Source organism: Canis aureus, chromosome 11 (assembly GCF_053574225.1).
Source record: "Canis aureus isolate CA01 chromosome 11, VMU_Caureus_v.1.0, whole genome shotgun sequence".
NCBI classification, from domain to species: Eukaryota; Metazoa; Chordata; class Mammalia; order Carnivora; family Canidae; genus Canis; species Canis aureus.
Genome location: NC_135621.1, coordinates 25,091,308 through 25,116,769, shown reverse-complemented (window position 1 = coordinate 25,116,769; position 25,462 = coordinate 25,091,308). Strand labels below are relative to the sequence as shown.

Below are 25,462 nucleotides of genomic sequence, written 5' to 3'. Positions count from 1 at the left end.
GGCGCTGGCCCAGAGCTGGGCTCCCCACCGACCTGCCCCCCACGTGCCAGCCTCACTCCACCAGGGACACCAGATGGGCAGGTCAGAGGCTAGAAGGTGGGTGTCCCAGCCCTGGCCACCACAGCCCCTCACTGGCCCAGGTTTGGAGGTGTCCCCCGGCTTTGGGGTGGGCTCTCCGGGTCTTCTGCAGGCAGCCGCTGGGCAGGCTCCCCCTGGGGCGACACCTCAGCCGCAGCCCCGAGTTCCCCCGTACTGTGTGCTCAGCACCGGGGTGCTGGGACCTGCTGCGCCTTTTGTCGCTTGTTTGGTTTTTGGTCGCTGATCACTCACGTTGGCAAAACTTTTGTGTTTCGCTCACTTGTTTCAGCAGGTCTGATGTTTTGCTGCCCGTGTCCCCCCCTGCTCGTCCTCGCATCCAGACGGGACCCACGGTACGATGCTGGGAAAGCTCGGGGAGGGACAGCCGACTCTGTCCCAGGGGCTGTCCCCTGGCTGCCTGCCCTCTCCCCTCCGGCAGGCCACGCTCCGCGGGAACCCGGCAGCTTCACCGCCTCAGCCGGCTCCTCGTGCCGTTCCCCATGCTCATCAGAGCAGAGGCATCCGAGGGGGACTCTGAGCATCTTTTTTTATTTTTAATCATTTCTGAGGTTCTCCAAGATGGTAGGGGGGCCCTTGAAGTGTCATCACAGGTCCCTGTGTGCCCGCCCAACGTGCTACACTCAGTACTTTGTGTCCTTAGCACTTGGCGTCCTTGGCACTTAAGTGCGCCTGCTGAGACTTCTGGAATCTTTTCCATGATGCTCAGGTGGGCTGGCTGCTTCTGTCTGTTCCATTTGCTTGTGGATTTGTTCATCTCTAGCAACATCCCACATACTTCCTCCTGGCCACAGGAATGGCTGGAAAGATGGAGTGGCAGGTGTACTTTGCCGTTGTTTGCCGGCCTCCTTGTTACTCTCCCGTTCTTCATAAGTAGACGGCGTTCTCTCCTTTTCTGAGCTTTGTCATCCACTAGGAACGTGAGGCTCCTGACAATGTCCATGTTGGTTTAATAGGAAAATCTCGCGGATTTGGACATATCTCGCGGATGTCCCGTGTTTCTGGTCTTTGCTCTTTCCTGGAGCTACTTTGTGCCATTGGAATCTTTCTTTTTTTTTTTTTTTTAAATTTATTTATTCATAGGGATCCCTGGGTGGCGCAGCGGTTTGGCGCCTGCCTTTGGCCCAGGGCGCGATCCTGGAGACCCGGGATCGAATCCCACGTCGGGCTCCCGGTGCATGGAGCCTGCTTCTCCCTCTCCTTCTGCCTGTATCTCTGCTTGTCTCTCTCCATATCATAAATAAATAAAAAAAAAAAGACTGTTTCTGTTTAAAAAAATAAATTTATTTATTCATGAGAGACAGAGACAGAGAGAGAGAGAGGCAGAGACACAGGCAGAGGGAGAAGCAGGCTCCATGCAGGGAGCCCGACGTGGGACTCGATCCCGGGTCTCCAGGATCACGCCCTGGGCTGAAGGCAACGCTAAACCGCTGAGCCACCCAGGCTGCCTGGAATCTTCTTAACTCTGGGCATTTGCCTCCCTCTGTAGCTGATTGGCCATAAGGTAAATAGGACGAGGTCACAGCAGGGTGGCAGCGTGACTCACCAGCGTGCCGATTCTCCATAACATGGTCATCAGCCACTGTGGACTCCAGAACTAAGAGGTTCTACTACATTGGTGCCTCCAGGAAGGAGCCACCATGCCCAGGGGATCATCACAGAGCATCTTTTTATTTATTTATTTATTTATTTATTTATTTATTTATTTATTTATTTATTTATTTATGATAGTCAGAGAGAGAGAGAGAGAGGCAGAGACACAGGCAGAGGGAGAAGCAGGCTCCATGCACTGGGAGCCCGAGGTGGGATTCAATCCTGGGTCTCCAGGATCGCGCCCTGGGCCAAAGTCAGGCGCCAAACCACTGCACCACCCAGGGATCCCCATCACAGAGCATCTTAATAAACTTCACCATCTGCAGCTCAAGCTTTACCTTTTGGGTTTGTTTGTTTCTGGAGAACTTTGGTACAATTAATACTATGGCTGTGACTCCCTGGCCGACTCCAGATGTCCGACTCATACAAATTCTGTGGGTTTTTTTTTTTTTTAATTTTTATTTATTTATGATAGTCACAGAGAGAGAGAGAGGCGCAGAGACACAGGCAGAGGGAGAAGCAGGCTCCATGCACCGGGAGCCTGATGTGGGATTTGATCCCGGGTCTCCAGGATCGCGCCCTGGGCCAAAGGCAGGCGCCAAACCGCTGCGCCACCCAGGGATCCCCCAAATTCTGTGTTTTGATGAATTCTCAACACAGGGGGGCCGGGGTGGTTCGCTGTTGGGCGTCTGCCTTTGGCTCAGGTCATGATCCTGGAGTCCTGGGATCAAGTCCCAAGCAGGCTCTCCACTCAGCAGGAACCTGCCTTTTCCTCTCCCTATGCCCTTCCTCCCCCTGCTCCTGTGCTCTCTCAGATAAGAACCATCACCACTGCAAGTGGCCTGGTCTTCAGAGATGGTGGGAGCCCTGCTTGATGCCCTTCTTGGAGGGCATCTGATGTCCACTCGCAGAGGTCCAAGGACATCTAGAATTGGGGAAAAGGATGTTTATAAATAAGGAAAGCTGGGATCATGTGGTCTTCTGATTCCAGCCATTCCTGCTCCGAGAATCCTGACTAATTGGGTTTGAACTGGGGATGAGCAGGACCATCAGCTCCGGATGAATACGCTGGAGTGGGCACCGTCCAGGGACACAGGACGTGCCTTGCAGGGGAAGCCCCGTCCGCAGGTTGTGGGGCTTCAGCCCGTTTCTCAGCTCCATCACCACCAGGGGGCGCCCCTCACCACCCCCATCCTCAGGGTGAGCAAACCAGAATCGCATTCCCTGAGGCCCCCGAAGTGCAGTGCGTGCTGGGCCAGTCAGGGCTTCCTGAGGCCAAGGCTCCTGGGCATTGCTCGCGATGCTGAGCGGGACTCGCTCATGCACATCTGTGCCACTGCCTTCTGCTCTGGAATGGAACCAGTGCCGGGGACTCCAGCTTTGGGTTAGGAACCTGCTGTGGCCGGAGTGTTTCCCCAAATCCCTAGCTTGAATCCTACCCGCAATGTGATGGTCACAGGCCCCGCTGGGCCTTCGGGAGGCTCAGGTCACAAGGCTGGAGCCCTCTCGAGGGGGTCAGTGCCCTTACAGGACACCCCACAAAGCTCCCGGGCCCCTTCCCACACGAGGACGGCCACCTGTGAACCAGGGAGAGGGCCCCGACAGACACACCTGCTGCCCCTGCTCCAGGACGGAGGAAGGGCCTTCCGTCTGCAGGCAGCTCCCCCCACGGGAGGCAACCTGGCCTGTTACCTGGGCTCAGGTACCCTGTGGCTACACAAAACGCACTGGCATCTGACTCCACATTTCAGAAACAAAGTTACAGAAATAATTTTTATATTTTCCTTCCATAAATGAAAAATTAACAAGAACCCAACATTTGACTCTAGACTCTCGTGGAAGGTGGCCTCTGCCTGTAACGTCAAGTTTTCCCTGGAATCGTCTCTTCCTCAGCTGTGCGCTGCCTGGCGCTTGGCCCCCCACACGCATCACCAAGGCCCCAGGGGACATCAGGTGTGTGTGGGGGTACTTCCGTGCCCGGTGGGTGGCCGGGGCTGCTGGGGCCACCGAGGCAGGAGGGTGGCCTGCTTTGCCGAATGCTAAGGCGACAGCAGCCAAAGGCCACAGGCTTCCTGACCTGGAAACTCCACGGGAAGCTTGCTGGTAAAGGTTTTGGTCGAGATTGGGAACAAGGTGGCTGGGTCTGGGAGAGGGGGCTCCCAGATGTTCTGGGGGTGCAGGGTGGGACCCCAACCCCCTGCCCCATGGGAGTCACGAGCAGCACTCTGGAGAAGCAGCCTGTCTGGTCCCTGTTCATGTATGGGGTGTTGCTGGGGAAACTTGTTGTGCTCCCCAGAGCCCATCTCCCACCAACACCCCAGAACGTGCAGCAGCCTAGGAATCAGACTCTCTGGAAAAGCCCTTCACTGAGCACAGAAGATGGTGAGGGGCAGGGCCTGGCGCTCAGCCCCGGGGACACGGTGACTGGCCCTGCTGCTGACCTTGGGAGGGGAGGACCCTGAGGACCCTGAGCTCCCAGAGGTGGAGCCGGGATGACAGCTCCGGGGTGAGGCTGCGCCTGAGGGAGGAGAGGAGGGGGCTCTGCAGAAGCAGCTCCGGGAGCTGAGGCTGGAACGGCCGGGCGGCCCCAGCAGAGCCACAAGCACCTAGACTAGGCGGGTGACGTGGCAGGGGCCGGGCTCATCCAGGTACAGGGTGCTGAAGACGTCATTGAAGAAGCTTGGGTGGTACCTGCAGGCCCGTTCACAGTCCGGGTTGAAGTTTACTTCCAGGATCTGGGGCTGCATCACTCGCTTCCCTGATGGCACAAGAGCACAGGGCATCTTACTCCCGGGAGGGGCCCAGGGGGTGGAGGGGCTGAGCTCAGGGCCCGGGAGTCACCCCCACCCCCACCCCCGTCCCGGGTGCTAAGTCGGGTGGACAGGAAGCAGGCCGTAGGGGTGGGCTGGGCCCCGGGCGCCTGGCCAGGGCATGGGGCCGGTCCTTTCCCTCCTGAGCTCTGTCTTGACACGGCCGCAGCCGCTGCCCTTCCCTGGAGGTCGCTGCCCCTAACGGTGTGCGTCCCAGACCAGATCCCCTGGTGAATTTGCTCAAAGGATAATCTATGCAGCCCTGACCAGGGGAAGGAAGTGGAGAAGCCTCTCTGTCCCCTGGGGGCGGGGCTGGCACTGCCAGGGCTGGATGATCGGCTTTGGGCAGGTGGAGGGGGGCGTGGATTGGATTACAGGGCGGGGGAGCCCCCTCACCATCTGGCCGGTTGTCCCACTTGAGCATGAGGTCGACAGCGTACACAGCGCGGGATGAGGGATAGTCGCAGAGGCCCAGGGGAGGTGGCTTGGCACAGGCCACTTGGAACAGCTCCGTGAAGGCCTGGAAGATCTCACCCTGGGGATGGAGTAGGCAGGGTCAGGGGTCGCACAGCTGAGGCTGGGACCAGCCCCCAGAGCGTCTGACACCTGCCTCTCCCTCCTGGCGTCAGACTACTGCTGAGCTGCCTGGGTCCTGCCTCGGGGGCCCCCAGCTCCCCCTGCATGAAGGGGTCCAGAGCAGCACCTGAGGCACTCACTCCAGGACGCGGAGGCCAGCCTGGGTTTCCAGCTGTGGCCCTGCTGTCCCCTCAGGTTTGCAGCTTCTGGGACAGGTGGGGCCTATTGCCACCTGGCTGTTCTAACAGTGCTCCGAGTCCCCTCCACAACACCTCCCAAGGCCCAGCGTGGGAGGACTGCAGCCAGCCTCAGGGGGACGAGCAGAATCATCCTGAGGCAGCCAAGACCCCCACCCGCCCAGTGCCAGCCCAGGAGGGAAGCCCCAGCTCTGCAGTTGGCTCAGCACTCACCTGGACGCTCTTCCAGGGGAATTCTGGGTACTGCTTCTCAAACTCAGGGATGAACTCATCATAGTGTACCTAGGACAGACACACGGCCTGTCAAACTCTGCCCAGGCCTCATCTGGCCAGGGAGCAGGAAAGCCAGCCTGGCCTTAATGTGGAGCCTCAGGGTGCCCATGGCCTATCCAGCACCCCCATCACGGGCACAAATGGGAGACGAGAGACGGAGTCTGAGCTCTGGATCTTACTATGTGACTCAGGACAAGTGGATTTACTTGTCAGAGCCTCAGTGTCATCATCCTTGAACTGGGACGACGCTCCCTGCCCAGCGCTTCTGTGCAGGGCTACTGTGGCTCGAGTACTTAATGCTGAGGGGTCAGCAGGCTGCAAGGCCCGGCGGACACAGCACCACGCTGGTCTCAGAACAGCGTGCTGGAGGCAGAGCCTGGACCGTAACTGCAGGGCCTGGGCCTGAGCTCACCGCTCAGCACCAGTGCAAAGTGCCTGAGGATGGCAAGGTCTCCTCGGGCCAAGACTTCATCCAAACACACCTGTGCCAGCTGGCAGCAAGCTCGGGTTTCTTCCTGAAAGGCCGAGCCAGCATGGGCTCCCTAGGAAGCCCAATGTTCACATGCTGTGGGACAGGCGTCCCCACACACAGGAGCTTCAGGGGAAACGCCACCCTTGGGGTGCTGCACTCAGAGTACAGAGGGAAAGCACTCAGTTCTCTCAGAGACATCTTCCAACCACATCCCGGGCCCCGCTGGGTCCTCGGGACTGGCCTCCAACACAGCCCAGGACAAGAAGCAACAGCTGCGTGTGGGCACAGCTCCCCACCCCTCCCCGCCTGAGGACGGGCACAGCGAGGGTTCAATGAAGCACATCTCTTAATGGTGAAAACCAAAAATGACCTGTGTGCCTATTACCAGGTGAATGACAAGAATATCCCAGGGCAGGGACGCCTCCAGCCACAGTTAGCAATAATGACGAATCTACATACATGAGGCTCAGCAAAAAAAGCCATAGAGGGATCTGCTCCATATGAGAGCATTTACACAAAAACATATATATACATGCAACACCATCATCTGCAGAGTTTTGGGATGTCCTCATACTGAAAAGAATCAGAACACGCCTGGAGAGGCAGAGTGGCCGCCGTGGGGGAGGCTGGGGAGAGGCCACCTGCAGGCCTTGGGGTGAGCAGGGAGGGTGAGGGGATGGGTGTGTGTGCCTGACTTCCCGTTGGCCTGAAACAGCCAACAGGCCAGGGAGGACTTTAGGAAGGAGGCGTGAGGGAGCCTATTTCTCCTTCCTCCCTCCTCCACCCAGAGGCGGCCTCGGCCTCGGCCTCGGCCTAGGCTAAGCCTACTGGTCCACGTGCACTGCTGGGCAGCAGGGGTCTGATGCCCTCTGCCCAAGGTGCCCGGGATCCAGGCAGGGTCATGGGCCAGCAGCGGCAGCCTGTCACGGGGGGGCCAGGACATGCACCGTATGCCTCCACCCCCACCTGTCCTTGTGCTCCGGTGGGCACTGAACGGAAAGCTCCGTGCCTCTAGCTGAGGCCTGCCCCCTACCCGGCTCTGACTTGTCCTAGGACCTGGGGAGGCCGCAGGCACACAGAGCGTGTGCCTCTCAGAGCTGCGGGGCTGCTGTTCTAAGACTAGCACAGGTACCAGATGGCAGCTCCTGATGGTCTACACTGCCTGCCCAGGAGACAAGCCGATAGGTGTGAGGACCGGGTCTGCACCTGCCTCTAAACGAACCTGCTCCCCGGGCCCTGCCTGGTCCTTACCTGCTTCAGCACCACTTCTGGGTCATAGTTCATGACAGTGAAATGTTTCTCATAGTCGTCCAGGTCATCAAGTGCGAAGGGCCTACAGGAGAAGCGCACAGACATGGGAGGGTCCTGAGCACGGCCGTGTCCCCACAGGGACCCCATCGGGCGTCACTCCCCACATTGGTGTGAGGGGAGGCCCCAGAGAGCTTGGGTTGGAGTGAGCGACTGGCTAACTGAAAAGACACCTGACGGAGGATCAACGTCACCAAGGTCCGCAGGTGCTAATGCTCGTTTGACAGTGATGAGCATTGTTCACGTCCCCACTCATGGTGGATGCCAGCAGGGCCAGAATTGCCACCAGGTCACAGATCCCAAGTCAGTGGGGCCGCCTGCTGGGTGTGTGCTGGAGAAGGAGCTCCAGGGCAAGGCTCTCTGATCCCGAGATAAAGGGGGGCCCTGTTGCCTGCCCCCCAGCCGGTCCCCTGGTTACCGGTTGGAGAACCGCAGCCAGAACACGTCATACACGAACAGAGTCAGGGGCTTCACCGACCGCAGAAGCACGACATAGCGGACATCGAACTTGACCGGCCCCACGTCTTCTCGAAGGAACAAGACGGGACTTTCAATGTATTTGGACACGACCTGGAAGATACAGACGCAGGGCTGCAGGCAGCTCTCCCCTCACCTGGGCCAGGACATAGCGCCCGGAGGCACCCCAACCTCGCCCCATCTGATCCATCTTTACTGGCTACGGGCTCATGTTGTGGGACATCCAGACACTGTCACTGCATCCTGGAGAAAGAGGCACACTCCTGCTCAGTCCCAGGGACACCTGCCCATTTCAGAGATACCTGCGCCCGCACCTGCTCCTTCCTCTGTCTTTTCAAACCCTGTCTAGGCTGCGGCAAGTTCTGCAACCTTCACTTTGAAAAGGTCCCAGCAGGGCAGCCCAGGTGGCTCAGTGGTTTGGCGCTGCCTTCAGCCCAGGGTGGGATCCTGGCAACCCAGGATCGAGTCCCATATCAGGCTCCCTGCATGGAGCCTGCTTCTCCCTCTGCTTCTGTCTCTGTTTTTCCCCCTCTATGTCTCTCATGAATAAATAAAATCTTAAAAAAAAAAAATGAGGGGATCCCTGGGTGGCTCAGTGGTTTAGCGCCTGCCTTTGGCCCAGGGCGCGATCCTGGAGTCCGGGGATTGAGTCCCGCATCGGGCTCCCGGCATGGAGCCTGCTTCTCCCTCCTCCTGTGTCTCTGCCTCTCTCTCTCTATGTCTATCATGAATAAATAAATAAATCTTAAAAAAAAAATGAAAAGGTCCCACCAGATTTTAGGTTTTTGAAAACTATATACAGGGACACCTGTGTGGCTCAGTGGCTGAGCATCTGCCTTTGGCTCACGGTGTGATCCTGGAGTCCCGGGATCGAGTCAGGCACTGGGCTCCTGCATGGAGCCTGCTTCTCCCTCTGCCTGTGTCTCTGCCTCTCTTTCTGCGTCTCTCATGAATATATAAAATCTTAAAAAAAAAAAAAAAAAAGAAAGAAAGAAAGAAAAAAAGAAAAAAAAATGCATACAAATTTTCAGCCATAAGGGCGCCTGGGTGGCTTGGTTAGTTAAGTGTTTGCCTTTAGCTCAGGTCATGATCTCAGGATCCTGGGATTGAGGCCCACATCGGGCCGCCAGCTCAGTGGGGAGTATGTTGCTCCTTCTCTCCTCACTCATGCTTTCTCTCTCTCAAATAAATAAAAAAAAAAAGTCTTAAAAAAACAAAACAAAAACCCAAATTCTGGGATCCCTGGGTGGCGCAGCGGTTTGGCGCCTGCCTTTGGCCCAGGGCGCGATCCTGGAGACCCGGGATCGAATCCCACATCGGGCTCCCGGTGCATGGAGCCTGCTTCTCCTTCTGCCTGAGTCTCTGCCTCTCTCTCTCTGTGACTATCATAAATAAATAAAAATTTAAACAAAAAAAAAACAAAAAAAAAAACCAAAAACCCAAATTCTTAGCCATAATCCCAGTGACTCGCCTGCTGCCTTGCCTCTGCAATCATCCCACGGGTATATTCTCCTTGACCTCTGCCCAGGTGCCCTGTGTCTTGCAGTACCCCCTCTCCACCTCTGACGTGTCCTGGATCACTACAGCACCCATGTCTAGGGGCTCCCTGGCCCGGCCACCTCCCACCTGCTGGGTGGTCATGCATGGTGCAACAAGTGGGGACTCAGGTCAGACATACCGAGAACAGCTCCCCACTTGCCTGGACAGCCACACAGCCTTCCTCTGCAGGCCAGGACACCAGAAGTAGTAGGGTGGGGGCTTCAGAGACACCTGTGAGCTGAGTGACCCCCCCCACAGGTCCCGACCTCCCTCACTCCCTCGCACCCAGAGCTGCAAGGCCCACCTTGGGGGTGCTTTCGCGGTGCCGGATGATGCTGTGGAGGCTCCTGGTGATGTGGGTGTCCAGGCTGCGGGCCAGGTTCCAGGGCTTGCAGATCCAGTGGTTATCCTGGCCCCTGAGAGCACATGGGGTTGGCTAGGCTATGCCCTGCTCCCACCTTCTTGGGACCATGGCAGCCTTAGAAGAGGGGCACTCAAACTCTCCAAGGGAGTAGTGGGAGGTGTGGCAGAGGGGATGTTGGGCTGGGCCCCGGGGAGCCAGGAAAAGCCTGAGCGAAGGCACGGAGAACTCTGTGGCTCCTAGCACCAAGGCTGGCACATAGATGGTATGAAGCTGGGGAGCCGGCTGAGTGGTGTGGGGGGGCAGGGGGAGTGTGACAGTTATAGGAGTTCCCCCATGCAGGGCTCCGTGGTGAGGGGGGCCCAGGGGAGCCCTTACCGCCTCTCCCGCTGTTGGAAGTAGCTAACAAACTGGGGTAACTCGGTGCGTAGGTTGAAGGTGCGGGGCAGCCAGGCCGGGCCCTCGGGGCCCCCTGCCCGGCGCGCGATGGAGGCCAGGCAGTCCTTCACCGTCAGCAGGTTCTCGCAGGGGAACTGGTTCAGCAGCACGTTGGGCCTCTCCTGGCTGAGCCTCCTGCAGGGCCGAGGCAGGTATAAGCAGCAGAGGGGGGCGTCCTGCAGCCTCTAGGGAGGGCAACAGGCGGTGCTCACCTGTAATCCTTGAAGTGGGAGAAGTTGTAGAGAATGTCGGCGTCGGCCTCACTCTGGGTGAAGGTGAAGCGTGGGTGGTTGAGGTGGCTGAGCACCTGCTGGATGTCTGTGTAGACCCTGCAGGGAGAGCTGGGGCTGAGCTGGGGCCCCACCTGCGCTCGCCAAGGCCCGCCATGGCCCCGGGCCTCAGATGCTCCCCACCCCGGCAGATGTTAATTAAGGGGGATGAAGCCAGTAGAAGTTCCACTCTGCAGTCCTAGCTCTGCGGACCCCAGCCCTCTGTCTGCGTGCCGGGCGGGGGGCAACCGGGCTTCTTCTAACCCCAGGGTCCCCACCTGTAAGATGGGGTCACAGCCCAACACACACTTGTCATTGGGGTGAAATGGGGTACCCTGAGTGTTTAACAAACACAGGCCTGCCTCCTACGTGGGAACAGGAAGGACCGACACAACCACCCCCCCAGAGATACAGAACCCGGGCCTCAGAGAAGGCAGCTGGTGCCCAGGTGCCTGCAGGGGAGGGAGTGTGGCCAAGACAAGTGGTCTAGATGTGGCCTCGTTTCACACCAGTGCTCACTGCTGCTTGCCCGGCCCTCGCTGGCCCTGGACAGAGGGGAGGACAGAGCCTGGAAGCACATCTGCTGGGGGCGGCAGAGACAGAAGGCAGGAGGGTGGCCCAGCGTGGGACAGCGGTCCAGGGGAGGAGATGAAGGGGACCTCCCAGGACGAGGCCTGCATGAAGCCTTCAGTCCGTGGCCGGAGCACAGGGCAGGACTATGAGCAGGAGGGCCAGACTCAGTGGGCCCCTGATCCTGAGGAGGGACCCTGGGCGGTGGGCATGGGCACCGGGAAGGGCCCCTGGGCTGAACCGGGTCTGGGTGGCCAGGGGGAGGGACTTTCATGGGGGCAGACACCAGTCTGCCCTGGGAGAGGGGGGCCCGCCTCTGGGCCTGCTCTCCATCCAGGGGGCACAGCACTGCACGCCCACTCCCTCACCTGTATCATGGAGCGTCTGCTTCCACCTGGCGTCCAGCCTGCGCTCACCTGCCCGGCCTTACATAACCTGCCAGTCCATACTTGCAGACACCTGGGAATGGCCTTTCCTGGCAGCCTGGCCGCCCAGTGCATTAACTGTCAGCCCAGGCCCCTATCTTAGGAGGAGCCACTCCCTGCCCACAGGCCTGGCTACGTTTTCACCCCAGGACCAGATGAGCCCCGGCCCATCCCACTTTCACAGCACTCCCTCTATGATCCTAAGACTGGCACTTTCGTCACTGCCAGGCCATAGCAGCCAGCAGGCTCCCCGAGCACCCCTCCCTGGGCCAGGCACTGTTCTAGGAGCCGAGGGAACCTGGGGGAGCGAGGAGGCACCTCAAGGGCTGAGAAGGGGTATACGCACTTGAAGACGTGGTCACGGGGATACGCCACTGGACTGATGGCAAGTGGTAGCTTCTCCTTGTTTTCCTCCAAAATGGCCTAGAAGGAAAAGCACTGAGGGTAGAAACAGACGTTCAAGACGGGGAACACACGCCTCTTTTGTCCTGGCACGTCATGGGGCATACCCAGACCCCAGGCACAGCCTTTCGACAGGTGCAGTGATGGCCAGAGCCCTCTGGGTACCCCCCCACCCCGCCCCTGGAATTCTGGGGCTCAAGCCTCCTCAGGTGCTGAGCAACCCCATCTGTGTCAAAAGGAAAATATAAACATTGTTCTAAACCTCAATACCAGGCAGCCAAGAAGGTGGCAAGCCTGTCCTGGGAGGGCGCTGCTTGGTTCCAGTGGAGCCCTTAAGTGCTGTGCCGAGCGTAAGCCGTGTGCTGGTTTATTTTTTATTTTTTATTTTTTTAAAATTTTTATTTATTTATGATAGTCACAGAGAGAGAGAGAGAGAGGCAGAGACACAGGCAGAGGGAGAAGCAGGCTCCATGCACTGGGAGCCCGATGTGGGATTCGATCCTGGGTCTCCAGGATCGCGCCCTAGGCCGAAGGCAGGCGCCAAACCGCTGCACCACCTAGGGATCCCGCGTGTGCTGGTTTAAAACACACCCAAGAATTCTGTGCCCCTCCCTTCGAAAGGCAGAGTTAACTCATCTCCCCTTGGGTGTGGGCTGGAGTGAATGAGCTGCTCCCGAAGCACAGGAGAGTGTGGATGGGTGTGCTGCTTCAGGAGAGGCCCTCTGGCTTTCTCCTGCTTTCTCTCAGATCATGGGCTCTAAGGGAAGGTAGCTAGCACTCATGGTGATGCCCAGCAGCCCCTCGCAAAGGCCCAGGTGGGCCAGAACTGAGGCCTCCTGCCAACACAGCCACTGCCACCTTGCCAGGTGTGTGAGCACCACACAGAAGCAGAACCTCAGTCCCATCAGGCCTCAGAGATGCGGTCCAGATGACAGCCTGGTGACACTTTGAGAGGGACTTGGAGTCAAAAGCACCCCCATCTCCTGTTCCACAGAAAGTGGAAAAGATGATAAACGTTTGCTGTATGAGGCTGCTCTGTTTTGGAGTAATTTCTTATCCAGTAATAGCTAACTCACACTGGTGGCCCCAGGGGCCCGAGCACATCCGGCCTAGATGGGTCACACGAGGAAAAGCAACCAGGGACACCCCAAGTTTGGCCTCAGATCCTCCTTCTGGACAGCAGAGAACATCCCAAGAGGAAAAACACACACAACTAACTTGAATTCAAGAGTGTAAATCCAGCTCCGCGGTCCTGAGGTCAGAGGGCCAGGGTTGGCCCAGCCTGTCTGCTTGCCAGCTAGAAGCACCCCAAGATCAGCCCCTGTCCCTAAGCCATTCTGCAGTCACACTCTATTTAATATGCACCTACTAGGTGCCAGTGCTCTATGAGGCTCTGAAACACATTGAGTGACCACATGGTTTCCTGCACAGATAGTTCAATCACTGCTGGCAGAGATGGAATTCACGGGAAGGGTGCCAGGGGGTCCATCATCACTACTGCTGCCGCCCAGCCTCTCCCAAACCACAGCACTCACAGGACAGCCAACACCCATGGCGCTTCCATTCTCCCTGGAGCTAACTCCTTCCTACAACCCCGAGACACTCAGCCAGTGTCTGAGGACACTGGGGAGGGGGGGGGCACGGGAATTTCAACACAAGGGGACAAGGCCTGCAGCCTCCGCCCACCAGCTGTCAGCCACCCGGTACTGGACCCCGGCTGTCCCGCCAGCTGCCTGACTTTTGCAAGTTACTTAATGCCTCTAGGCCTGTTTCCTCATCCTCAGTAAAATAAAGACAAAGATAGGACCTTAAGTGCTTATGTTGTAAGGATCAGAGTCAAGCATGGCCATAGGTACTAACCACAGGCTCACTCGCGGCCTGCTTCCAAACTGGGACCTGCCAACGGGAAGTAGTGGCAGGAGATCCGAGGGTGGGGAGGGAGGAGGAAGGCGCCCTGTCCAGACCTGCCCCTGTCCAGCCTGGTCTGCCAGTGGCTCCGTTCCCAGGGGCTCCACCTCCTTCCCTGTCCTGGGCCTCCTGAACCCTGGCTCCTGAATTTGCCCGAGAGGAGGCTGCCCCAGATGAAAGCACCCTTGTGGCCTATAACAGCAACACTAACGATGACCTGCTGAGGGCCCACTGTGTGCCCAGGAACGCACCGTACACGTCTTGAATGGTGTCTCCACATCCCTGGTGAGGGACGTGGCAGGAGAGGGGGAAACAGTGCTGAGTCAGGATTCATAACCAAGCCTCATAGGCTACACTGTGCCCCCCAGCTCCAACCCTGATGGCACGGTTCCTAGCCTCAGGCCCCTGGGGTCTGGGCTCAGGGCTGGCACCCGAGCCGGGTGGCCACAAGCACCTCCCTGAGGCTCACTGCCTGAGCTCTGAGCCCCGTCTCTCAGATGCTCCCAAACTCTTCGCTACCTCCCACAGTAGCCAGGTGGCGTTCAATAATATTGGGTGACCGAAGAACGTTCCAGAAGCCACCAGGCCAAAAGGCCCGAGGTCGGAGGCGGATGGTCACACCTGGTAGTGCTCATCGGGTGGCTCGGGCGTGGAGGAGCTGAAGTCCAGCATGTCGGCAGGGACCCAGGGCAGCAGCATGCACTTCCGGATCAGAGGGTCTGCCTCTCCGTAGGCAAAGTCCCGGGTCACCTCCTCTGCATCAAGACACGTGGCCCATGAGGGGGCAGCAGGAAACCAGGGCCTGGGCGTGTCCTTTGGGGTGGGTGGGTGTCAGACTTACCGCCCGTGTCCAGGTCCCGCAGCGGCCACAGCAGCGTGTAGGCCACTTGCTGGGGCATGTAGAAGAAGGGCGCCGTGGCAAAGCTGGGCGTGTCTGAGTGCTGGATGCGCGAGCCGAACTCGTCCATGATGTACCACACTGGCACCTTCTCCTCGGCCGTCTGTGGGCAGAGCACACATGGCAACCGCATCCACCGGTCCGTCCAGCCTCCTGCCCCTTCTGTGTGCACCTTCCCACAACCTACTGCACCCAGATGACAACCCATCTACACCCAGCTCCTGGAGCGTCTACCACATGCACCCGAGTCCCCTTAACTGGGGGCCCCGGGGACCATCCTGGGCCGACTAGGACACATACCAGGAGACCACAGTGTGGCTGCCTGGGTGGTACAGGCGCAGGGACTAAGGCGCTTAGTTTAGCAGCTCCATGGATGTGTCCGGCTTTGTCTGTGTAGTGTGTGTGTGTGGGGGTGTGTGTCCCTGGAGAAGGTAACATCTAAGCAGAGACCAAGAGAAACCACTTTTGTCTTCTCAAAGTGGCAAAGGCCTAGGGCATGAGGGTGGATCAGGGGAGGTTGGTGGGAGGGGTGGTGATGAGCATTAGGACTCGTGCTAAAGGGCCACAACTCTTCGGAGGCCACTGAAGAACCACTGAGGGCTCTTGGGGGAGGACAGAAACTGAAGGCACCAGGAAATAGGCAGCCAAGTCGTGGGGCTCAAGTCCAGGGTCTGAGGCAAGGTTGTGTCCTGTGAGCTCAAAGGGCCCCAGAACCTGGGTCCCCAGCACTGGGCGGCCTGAGGGAGGGGAACAGGCCCATAATGAGCCCACAGGGAATGGGGGGGCCCCAGGGGCCGGGTCCCGGCTCTCCCGGGTGGACCCTGCCAGCCCCAATAGCCCAGAGCAGCAAAGGCCCGCATCCCTGTCTTCCGCCTCCCCCAGGCCCACTCACCCCGTGGGCCAGCTGGTAGGTCTGGTTAAACCGCCACATCTCCTCCAGGACCAGGTCCACAGCCTCAGCGCTGGGCAGCTCGCCGTGGAATTCTATGCCCATCAGGTTGGCCATGCGGTGCAGCAGCCCGGGGACCTGGTGCAGCTGCTGGCGGGCATGCTCCACGCGGCACGTCCAGGCGTGGTCGATGAGGAAGATGCTGCAGGCACAGGCCGAAAGCGGGTGTGAGGCCGCCCCACAGGTATGGCAGGGAGGGAGGGTCGAGGGGGCCAGCAGGGGGCTCTGGCCCAGGAGAGGATGAGGAGGGAGAGGCCCACTGCTATGGCCTGGGAAGCTTCCTCTCCCTTCTCCAGTTTCTGCAAAAACCAATGGGGTCCCTACCTCCTATCAGGGGGCTGGTGCAAGAATCAGAGGAGACAAAACATACGGGAATGCTGACTGTATGCCAAGTACTGTGTTCTTGCGGGAAGAGGGGGGGCGGGGGCACAAAGAGGTTAAGGCCACTTGAGGTGACCAGGCAGGCATTTCCACTGCAGGCCTGAGGCCACACCTGCCCTCCCACCCCCTAGGGCAGGCCAGAGACCACCACCCAGAGCCCTGCCAGGCAAAGTGGCCCTCACCTCCGTTCCCCTGAGATGAAGGGAACAGCAAACGCTCCAGTTCTTTGGCTGGGTGGCAAAATCAGCAGTATTTATTCCATTGTGCTTTGAGTACTGGATGTTTGCATACACAGAACAAATGTGGATTTATTCCTGCCCTGTGCTTAGAGGCTATGACCACGGGATGCAACACACACAACCAAGCTTCAAGGCAGGACACCTGGGAGTGACCCTGGGCCAATGTTCATGAGGGGTGCTATACACAGCAGGTGTGGAGAGAGGATGAAGTTGGGGTCTGGGGATCAGGGGAGACTCACAAAGCTCTAAAGGGAGGAAGGCTTGGGAGCAGGGAGGGCTGTGGAGCTGAGAACCAATGCCTGGGGCTCCAAACCCAGGACTCCACCCGCATCCCTCCTGCACCTGCCTGGTGGAGGTGTGCGTGTGCTGAAGGGTGCCGCGGGCAGTGAGCTCCCGAGCCCCAGAGCAGCACAGGTGGGAACAAAGCAGGTGCACTGAACAGAGGGGCCGCGTTAATGGGAAAGTGACCCTGGAAGTTTCTGAGTCAGAGAGCACGTGGGTGGAGGTACCTGGCTGCTGTCATTACCTGTGCGGCCACTCCCGCCCCCTCACAGGCTGGCCAGGGAGGCCAGGGAGGCCCTGCAGAAGAGGAGGCCGGCCAGGTTCCAACAAAGTTTCATAGACGGGCCTGCAGGGCTGCCGTGGCTGAAGGCAGCACCTCTTGGCCCCTAGGAGACAGGAATCCCAGGGTCCGGGCTTCACTCGCCCTGTCTACCCTGGGCTGCGGTGTCCTCAGCTGAGGAATCAACCAGACCACAATGCTCACAGCCCAGGCCTAAAGCTTTGGGAGAACCTGTTCAAGTTTCCTGGGCTCCACCCAGAGACTCCGAGCCAGCAGGACCAGGGGTAGGTGCTCAGAAAAGCCGGGCTCATGAGCAAGGCTGCCTTGCACTCCGCTCCCACACTCTTAACCAGCTGTGACTCCAGGCAAATCCTTCCTGTCTCACTGGCAAAATCGGAACGCATCAGCCTCAGCTGTGGGGCCCTAGGGATGGCCGTCAGATGTGGGGAGGCTGCTCTCAGGTCCCTAGGAAATGTGATTCGCACGGGGCTATCATCGGTGTCAGGGGCGACGCTACTGTGGGGCCCAGCTGGAGACTCGGGAGCCACAGGCAACACGAGTGCCTGCAATTGCTGCTTCTTCCCAAAGGTGCCAGCCCCCGGGATGTCTAAAAGGGAGCCCGCCCTGAGGGCCACAGCAGGGACGGCAGGTGGCCCTCAGCTCCTACCTGTTGGGGTCAGCCGCCTGTAGCCCGTTCTCGCTGGTCACAATGACCTTGTAGCAGAGTTCGCCGCCACCACCACCGCCGGGGTTGGGCTTCTTCTTCCGCACCTCCCGGGCCTCCTCACCCTCATTCTCCTCCTCCACTTCCTCCACTTGCATTATCCCGAACATCTCCCCAGCATCGAAAACCTAGGGCCAGAGCAGGGGTGTTGGCAGGCTCCCCAGCCCTGACCGCTGCCCAGGGAGCATCACAGCTTGGCCTCAAGGACCAAGTAACCCCCTGGGGAGAAGCAGGACCTATTTATTACCCAACTACCCATCTTACAGGTAGGAAAACTGAGGCGCCTAGAGATGGGTCAGAACTGCAGCCTAACCACTGTCACCAGCTGCTGTCCCAAGTCCCTCAGCTCAGGGGACCTGTGCTTAGAACTGGGGCTGCAGGTTTGGGGTGGAATCAGACCTAGCCTGGCCCCTGCTGTGTGGGGAAATGCGTCTCAGAAGGCGGTGGGTAGCCCTGGTCGTCAGAAGTGAATGTAAGAGCCAATTTCACCAGAATAACCAATCCTGCACCAGGCCAGCTGAGGCGACCCAGAAGGAAAGCAGGTGGCCAAGAGCCTCCCACAGCCACCACGGCCAAGAAGCAGTTTGGGTCCGCCCAACTTGTGGCCCGTGGTGTCTCCTGAGGTGCTGGCTCGGAAAGATAAGGGCCTGGGTCCTTACGTTTCCTTGCAGAGGCCAGAGCCAACCACATGCAGCCAGGCCCGCCTTCTCCGTGTGCTCTGGAGCCAGGCTGCCCCCTTCAGCCACTTGGGCACTATGAGTCTGCCACAAGTCAGTAAGGGACCCTTGGGGTGGGCACAGGAGCTGGGCTGTGCGCCTGTTTCCCTTTTCATACAGTGGGAACATCAGAACCAACCTCGGGGGGTTGTTGGAAGGATTAAATGACTAACAAATGCCAAAAGCTTAGAAGAGCCTAACTTGCAAATGCTGTGTGAGCACCTGCCACCACCATCACGCTTCTGGGACTGTCTCTCCCCGGGGAAGGCATCCTCCACTTTCTAGGAGAGCTCACTGTTCAAGCAATAAAACCGTGCACAGAAAGTCCCCGGCATGCAGCAGGGACCAAGCCAGTTCTCCCCTAAAACCCACTTCTCACGACCCTAACAGAAGAAAACTTCATCCCAACCGATGGAAACCGGCTCCCCGTCCAGGCACAAGCAGCTTTCGTGCTGGGCAGGTGGGCTCTCTGGGGTGTGAGGGCGAACCACTCACGATCTTGGCCATGATCTTGGCTAGGGAGCAGACAGCACAGTGGGCAAAGGTGGGCCATGTGAGGCCCAGGTAAATGGTGCTGGGGCCTGATCGGACGTGTTTTTGGCAGGAAAGACCGAGACATGTGGCCAGGGCTGGTGGCTTAAGGACCCCAGGCAGGAACACACAGCTGGGGGTGGGGAAGGCTGAGCACAGGTGGAGCAAGCCCCGTTCCTTGGGAGGCAAGGGGAGCTGCCTCAAGCTGGCTCCCTAAGCAGTCAGAGCCAGGGGTAGGGGGGTGAGGGGGTGATACTATCTCCCCTCCAGAGCAGAGCTGCTTGGAGGACTGAAATTCACATCCTGGATTTCAACTTAGAACCCCAAGTCCCCAGCTCTTAGCCCCAAATCATATGGGAGGGAGGGGGCACAGTGGGGCAGCGTTAAGGCTTGGGGATAGAGGGCCTGCCCTCCTCCCAGCTGTGAAATGGGGGTGACCACAATCCCTTCCCAGAGGGACTAGAGAAGCCCCTAAGGAGGTAACGAAGGGGAGTGGTGTCGCACCTGGGAAGTTCCTGCCGGCAAGAAGAGTTGGGGTTATTTTAAAACTCTCCATCCTGATTTGAGGCAAGGCACCGGGGTCACTGGCCTTGTGGGGAGCTGAAGGCATCTGACTGCAGTTGGCAGGTGCCCTCCCCCACACCTGGCCCATAGCAGCCAGGGCAGGTTTCACTGAGAACAATAGATGCAAGTTTGGGTCTAGCAAAGTGATGACTCACAGCTCTGCCCAGAACCCCTAACGGCAAGGGAGGGTCATGGAAAAATACTGGCTGCCCCCTGGTAGAGCCACAGCAGCCAGGGCAGGGGGCACTCCACGTTCTGGTGACTCCCCACATGGGCTGACTCTGGCTGAAGCTCACCTCAAGCCTCCCCTCACCCAATCCCCACCGAGGCTGTGGGAACTGAGGCCGCGTCCCACTGTCAGGCTTCCAGATACAGACTGCAGCTCAGTAGGACAAGTGTTGCCTAAACGAGGGTTTACTGCCCACCGGGGGCTGGCTGGGCTGGGGTCAGGGGGTTCCCACATCGTGTGCCTTTTACCCAGAATGAGGACCTTCTTCACCTAACAGACTGGTGGGGTCCCCAGCACATGCTTGGGACCAGAGCCAAGTGCTCGGGAAACACTGGTGGAAAGGAAGCCAAGTCATGCAGGGGGAGGAAATTCACAAGAGGTAGGGACAGATGGAGGGGCCCTGACCTCGTGTGAGTTTTAAAAGCTACTGCGCGTTTCAAGCAGGCGGGTACCTGGTGAACCCAGATTTAACACAGAAAACCTGGCCGAGAGGATGGGGTCTGTGGAGCGGCCAAGCCGGGCCACCACCTCTTCCTGGCTCCGGGGCTGCACTTCATCCATCACCTGTCCTGTCCGCCGTGGCTCCTGGGCAGCCCCCTCCCCCAAGAGAGCCTCGTTCCAGCGAAGCAGCCCACCCCACCCGCCACCTCCAGCCCTGAACGAGCTCTGGCTTCTGCAGCAGCCGCGGGGAGCCCCGCCGGAGGCCCAGGCCGCAGAAGGCTGGTGAGCAGAAGGGAGCTGTCCCCACGACGGGGCAGAGAATCTGGAAGCACGGGAGCCCTTTTCCTTAGATTTCATCTCCCACAACCTCTCTTTTCTTTCATCTGCAAAATGAGGGTGACCAGGGCCCGCATCAAAGGATGAGACACGAAAGAATCCTGTGACCCCAACTGTGAAAGCCACACAGATGCATAGGGCATGTACCGCCCCCCGAGGAGGGTCAGGTTCCCCGAGTCCCACAGACTTTGGGAGACTCGCTTCCTCTTCCTGTGACTCCGTCTTTCCAACTGCATAATGGGGACGGTGGATCTGCGGGGCTCAGAGGTGTGGGGGAGTCAGCAGAGGGCCCGGGACGCGGCGGCACGCTTAGGTGTCTACACCGCCGGGGGGGAGCATCCGAGGCGGGTCATCCCCGCCCTCACGCTCCTTGTGCGCCGAAGGGCAGTCCCCTCCGTTTCTCCGCCGCGCCCGACACCGACACGCCCCGGCAGGGGCTTCCCGCGCCCCGGAGCCCGCCGTGACCCCCAGACCCGCTCCCAACCTCGGGCGTCGCCCCCGCCCCCGCCCCCGCCCCGCCCGCACCTCGTGCTCCAGCTTGTGCAGGAGGCGGCCCCAGTAGCGCTCGGGGACCCCGGACGCGCGCAGCGCCGGGCCGTGCAGCGCCGCGAACTCGGCCGGGGCCCGCGCGCCGTCCTCCGCAGTCAGGCCCGGGGCGCCGGGCTCCGCGTCGGCGTCCATGGCGCCCGCACGAGCGCCAGCGCCGAGTCCCGCTCCGCCGCCGCCCGCCGCGCCGCGCCGCCCCGCCCTCCCGCCGCGCTCCCCGCGGCCGCCGCCCACCGCCCGCCCACCGCCCGGCGTCGGCACGCGCGGGGCGGCGGGAGGCCGAGCTCCGGGAGCCCAACCCCCGAGCCCCGAGCGCGGGCGGCCAAGCGGCGCGTGCGCGAGTGCGTGAACGCGCGGTCCTGCGCGGGGGCGGGGGCGCGGGCGCGGGCGCGGGCGGGGGCGCGGGCGGGGCTCGGCGCTGCTGGCGTGTGCGCACGCGCGCCGGCTGGGGGCGGTGCTTCCGGGCTCGCCCGCGGCTGCCCCGGGGGATGCCGGGAGTGAGGCTGGGCCGCGTGCGCCAGGTCGGAAGCGGAAGCCGCTCCTCGCGCGCCGCCCGGAAAAGGAAGCCGAGGCTCGGAGAGCGGGCGGTTCGAGGCCCGGACTCCGCTCTGACGCCGGGCGGCCCCGCGGTGCGAGGGCTGCGCCCGATCCTCCTGAGCCATTCACCAGATTTAGACGCTGCCGAGCTGCGGCCCTTCTCAGTCTCTGTGCGTTTGGATTAAAGATGTAAATTTATTCGGTCAAACCCGGTGGTTTTTCTCGCAAGTGGAAGCACTGCAGAGGTTTCTAAGTGCAAGTAGCAGAATCTCAAAACCAGGCTTTGAACGGTCTATTTTTTTTTTTTTTTTGAGCTCTAACGTTGCTTTCGTAGGGATGCGGTTCACTGTTGTGTTTGCGGTTTTGCAATTGTGACTTGCTAAGAAGCACAAAGGCTGATTTTTTTATTTTATCTATTTATTTTTGTGCTTCCATCGCTGAATACCTACATTAAAACTTTTTAAAAAATATTTTATTTACTTATTCATGAGAGATAGAGAGAGAGACCGAGGCAGAGACACAGAAGCAGGCTCCACGCAGGGAGCCCGACGCGGGATTCGATCCCAGGACCCCGGGGTCACGCCCTGGGCCAAAGGCGGCGCTAAACCGCCGAGCCACCCGGGGACCCCGAATTTTTCAGCTGAGTTTGGATAAAATGCACCAGTTCGGAGGATTTGTTCAATGCCACAGGGACCCAATGTTGGTGTGCAAAGGCTCACACTTCCAAAGTGCAGTTGGTGAGGGGCACAGGAAAAACGTTCCTGCCGTGCTCTAGTACTTTGTATCTGCCATCAGCTTTGTTACAGGAAAAATAATAATAATAATGAATTTTGACAACTAGGATTTCCAATTCAGTTGATACCATTTACAGCTTGTTTGGATGAAATTGTTGTTGTTGTTAGTGTTATTATTATTTAAAGATTTTATTTGTTTGAGAGAGGGAGAAAGAGCACAGACAGGGGCAGAAGAAGAGGGAGAAGCAGGCTCCTGCTAAGGAGGGAGCTCCGGGGGGAAAAAAAAAAGGAGGGAGGTACTGTGGGGCTGGATCCCAGGACGCTGGGGTCATGACCTGAGCCCAAGGCCGACTCCCAACCCACTGAGCCACTGACACATTGTGGGTAAAATTAACCACTTCCAATTCCAAGTACATTTCTGCTCTGTAGGATTCTTAATTTAGTAAGAAGTTTGGTCCTTTTTTGCTGTGCCCGTTGAACTTTATATGAGTATTATTGCAAAACAATGCCTTTGGTGTTAACTGAAGGCATTTAAGTGAATTAGCTGAGTAGCATATGCAATAAGGTTGGTTTTTTAACTGTGTTATGATGTGGGCCAGGAGCAAATAGTGGAGAAAGAATTCTTGAGATGTTTTCAGTGCAAAAAGGTGTTTATTTTTATTTTTTTGAAGATTTTATTTATTTATTCATGACACAGAGAGGGAGAGAGAGAGAGAGAGAGAGAGAGAGGCACAGGCAGAGGGAAAAGCAGGCTCCATGCAGGGAGCCCGACCTGGAACTTGATTCCGGGACTGCAGGATCAGGTCCTGAGCCAAAGCCAGATGCTCAACCACTGAGCCACCCAGGCATCCTGGTAGTATTTCCTCTTACTGTACAGTAAATCTTTTCAGGAGCAAGACACAAAAATGGAGTCCAAATTTTATTTAAATTGGAGTTCTGGGGATCCCTGGGTGGCATACCGGCTTAGTGCCTGCCTTTGGCCCAGGGCGCGATCCTGGAGACCCGGGATCGAATCCCACGTCGGGCTCCCTGCATGGGGCCTGCTTCTCCCTCTGCCTGTGTCTCTGCCTCTCTCTCTCTCTCTCTCTGTGACTATCATGAATAAATAAATAAAATCTTTAAAAAATAAATAAATAAATTGGAGTTGTGAATCTCCATTTCTCAAAGCTGATTATGAAATTGAAACTTACACAAAATATTTGTTGACTTCTAGCTTCTACCATGATGGCCCAAGAGATGTTACTAATCACAAGCCACACCAATTGACACAATTCTGACTCTGAAGCATCACACCTATTTCAAAAGTTACTAATTATTTTCCCCGCAGGGAGCCTGCTTCCCCCTCTGTCTCTCTGCCTCTTTCTCTGTGTCTCTCATGAATAAATAAATAAAATCTTTTTTTTTTAAGATTTTATTTTATTTTATTTTATTTTTTAATAACTTCTTTTTTTTTTAGACATTTTTTTAAAATTTATTTATTTACGATAGTCACACACACACAGAGAGAGGCAGAGACACAGGCAGAGAGAGAAGCAGGCTCCATGCACCGGGAGCCCGACGTGGGATTCGATCCCGGGTCTCCAGGATCGCGCCCTGAGCCAAAGGCAGGCGCCAAACCGCTAAGATTTTATTTATTCATGAGAGGCAGAGAGAGAGAGGCAGAGACACAGGCAGAGGGAGAAGCAGGCCCCATGAAGGAAGCCCAACGTGGGACTCGATCCCAGGTCTCCAGGATCATACCCCGGGCTGAAGGCAGCACTAAACTGCTAGGCCACTGGGGCTGCCCAATAAATAAAATCTTTTTTTTTTTTTTTAAAGATTTTATTTATTTATTCATGAGAGACACACAGAGAGAGAGGCAGAGACACAGGCAGAGGGAGAAGCAGGCTCCATGCAGGGAGCCCGACATGGGACTTGATCCCGGGTCCCCAGGATCATGCCCTGGGCGGAAGGCAGGCACCAAACCGCTGAGCCACCCAGGGATCCCCCAATAAAATCTTAAGAAAGAAAAAAATTAGGAGAGATACTACTAAACAAAATACAAATAACAAACTTCTGCGGTACAAAGGAAAACGTGCTGCAGCACAAGTGTTCAGACTTCTCTGCACAGTCCAGAGCAGGACCACTCCGGCTGTTTCCCACTCACATCCCGTGCATGCCCACCCTGTAACTTTCCTGAGGCCTCATGCACCTTGCAGGCTGTAGAATAGTGCACAAATCTGGCGGTAGGTAGGCAGGAGCAGCAGAATGTGCTGTGAATGTTCAGAATTATCTACTTCACTGACCTGATCATCACTAATAACAACTATGTTATATTGACCATGCGTTACAGTCTTATGCCTACATAGGGAGCGCGTGACATACTTATAATACTTATTTTATTATGAGCAACCGTATGTTGCACTAGCTGAAAACCTCTTTGTCCTGTTTGACACCTCCATCTTCGTCCCCTCTGTATGGGCCTGTAATCTATCCAAAGGACAGTAAATCCAACCTGAACTTGCTTAAGGATAAAGGGTATTTATGGGCTCACACAATGTTATGGTTTGCATGTGTCTCACCAAATTCATATATTGAAGTCCTAACCCTCAGTGTGACCTTATTTGGAGAAAGAGCCTGTGAGGAGGTGATAACAGTTAAATGAAGTCATAAGCCCTAGGTCCTAATCCGATAGGGCTGATGCCCTTACAAGAAAAGGAATAGATATCAGAGTACTGTGTCTGCCAAGAGAGGACGTCGAAGCCAGGAAGAAAACTCTAAGAACCAAATGGGCTGGTCCCTTGATCTTGGACTTCCCAGCCTTCAGAAAATAAATTTCTTTTTTTGTTTTTTAAGATTTTATTTATTTATTCATGAGAAACACAGAGAGAGACAGAGACACCAGCAGAGGGAGAAGCAGGCTCCTTGAAGGGAGCCCCATGTGGGACTCCATCCCAGGACCCCAGGATCAGGACCTGAGCCTAAGGCAGACACTCAACCGCTGAGCCACCCAGGTGTCCCAGATTATTTAGTTTTGCTTGTTTTTTGAGATTAAAGGTATAAAGCTTTTATTTCACTCCACCTTGTGGTGTTTTGCTTTGGTTTAGGTCTCAAGTTTTTGCTCACGTCTTTGACACCAACCCATTTTCCACCTCTCTGTGATTCAATTTGATTCTGATACTGTCTACCTGGAGTCAGCACAGACCCCACAGGTTAAGGGCTCAGTCCCCAGGACTGCACCCCCTTGAGACACCAGACATGCCCAGGTTGTCAGCTGTGCTTCTGATCAACCTGCTATAAATTCAGGAGGTGCCCATGACCTCCATTTTGGGCTTAAGGATTTACTAGAATGGCTCACAGCACTCAGAAAAGTGCAGGATCA

General features: G+C 57.4%; 1 protein-coding gene across 1 annotated transcript; it reads right to left on the bottom strand.

Moving 5' to 3' along the window:
* Positions 1-3,448: 3,448 nt before the first annotated feature.
* TTLL12 (tubulin tyrosine ligase like 12) lies at positions 3,449-20,981 on the bottom strand. The gene is made up of 14 exons (XM_077914205.1): positions 20,810-20,981; positions 17,411-17,595; positions 15,505-15,703; positions 14,556-14,715; positions 14,336-14,469; positions 11,751-11,827; positions 10,353-10,469; positions 10,081-10,275; positions 9,646-9,757; positions 7,744-7,895; positions 7,269-7,350; positions 5,486-5,554; positions 4,896-5,034; positions 3,449-4,447 (listed from the first exon to the last, which is right to left on the bottom strand). The coding sequence occupies exons 1-14, from the start codon at positions 20,963-20,965 to the stop codon at positions 4,296-4,298; spliced, it is 1,929 nt and encodes a 642-aa protein (XP_077770331.1). The 5' UTR covers positions 20,966-20,981; the 3' UTR covers positions 3,449-4,295.
* Between the last annotated feature and the right edge of the window lie 4,481 nt (positions 20,982-25,462).

What these genes read in the sequence shown, in the direction of transcription:
- TTLL12 (XM_077914205.1), bottom strand. Translation starts at nt 20,965, where the DNA reads ATGGACGCCGACGCGGAGCCCGGCGCCCCGGGCCTGACTGCGGAGGAC. An exon ending in CACCCGATGAGCACTACCAG is followed by an intron (nt 11,828 to 14,335) that starts GTGTGACCATCC and finishes TTTTCCTTCTAG; the next exon opens with GCCATTTTGGAGGAAAACAA. An exon ending in TTCCAACAGCGGGAGAGGCG is followed by an intron (nt 9,758 to 10,080) that starts GTAAGGGCTCCC and finishes ATGTGCTCTCAG; the next exon opens with GGGCCAGGATAACCACTGGA.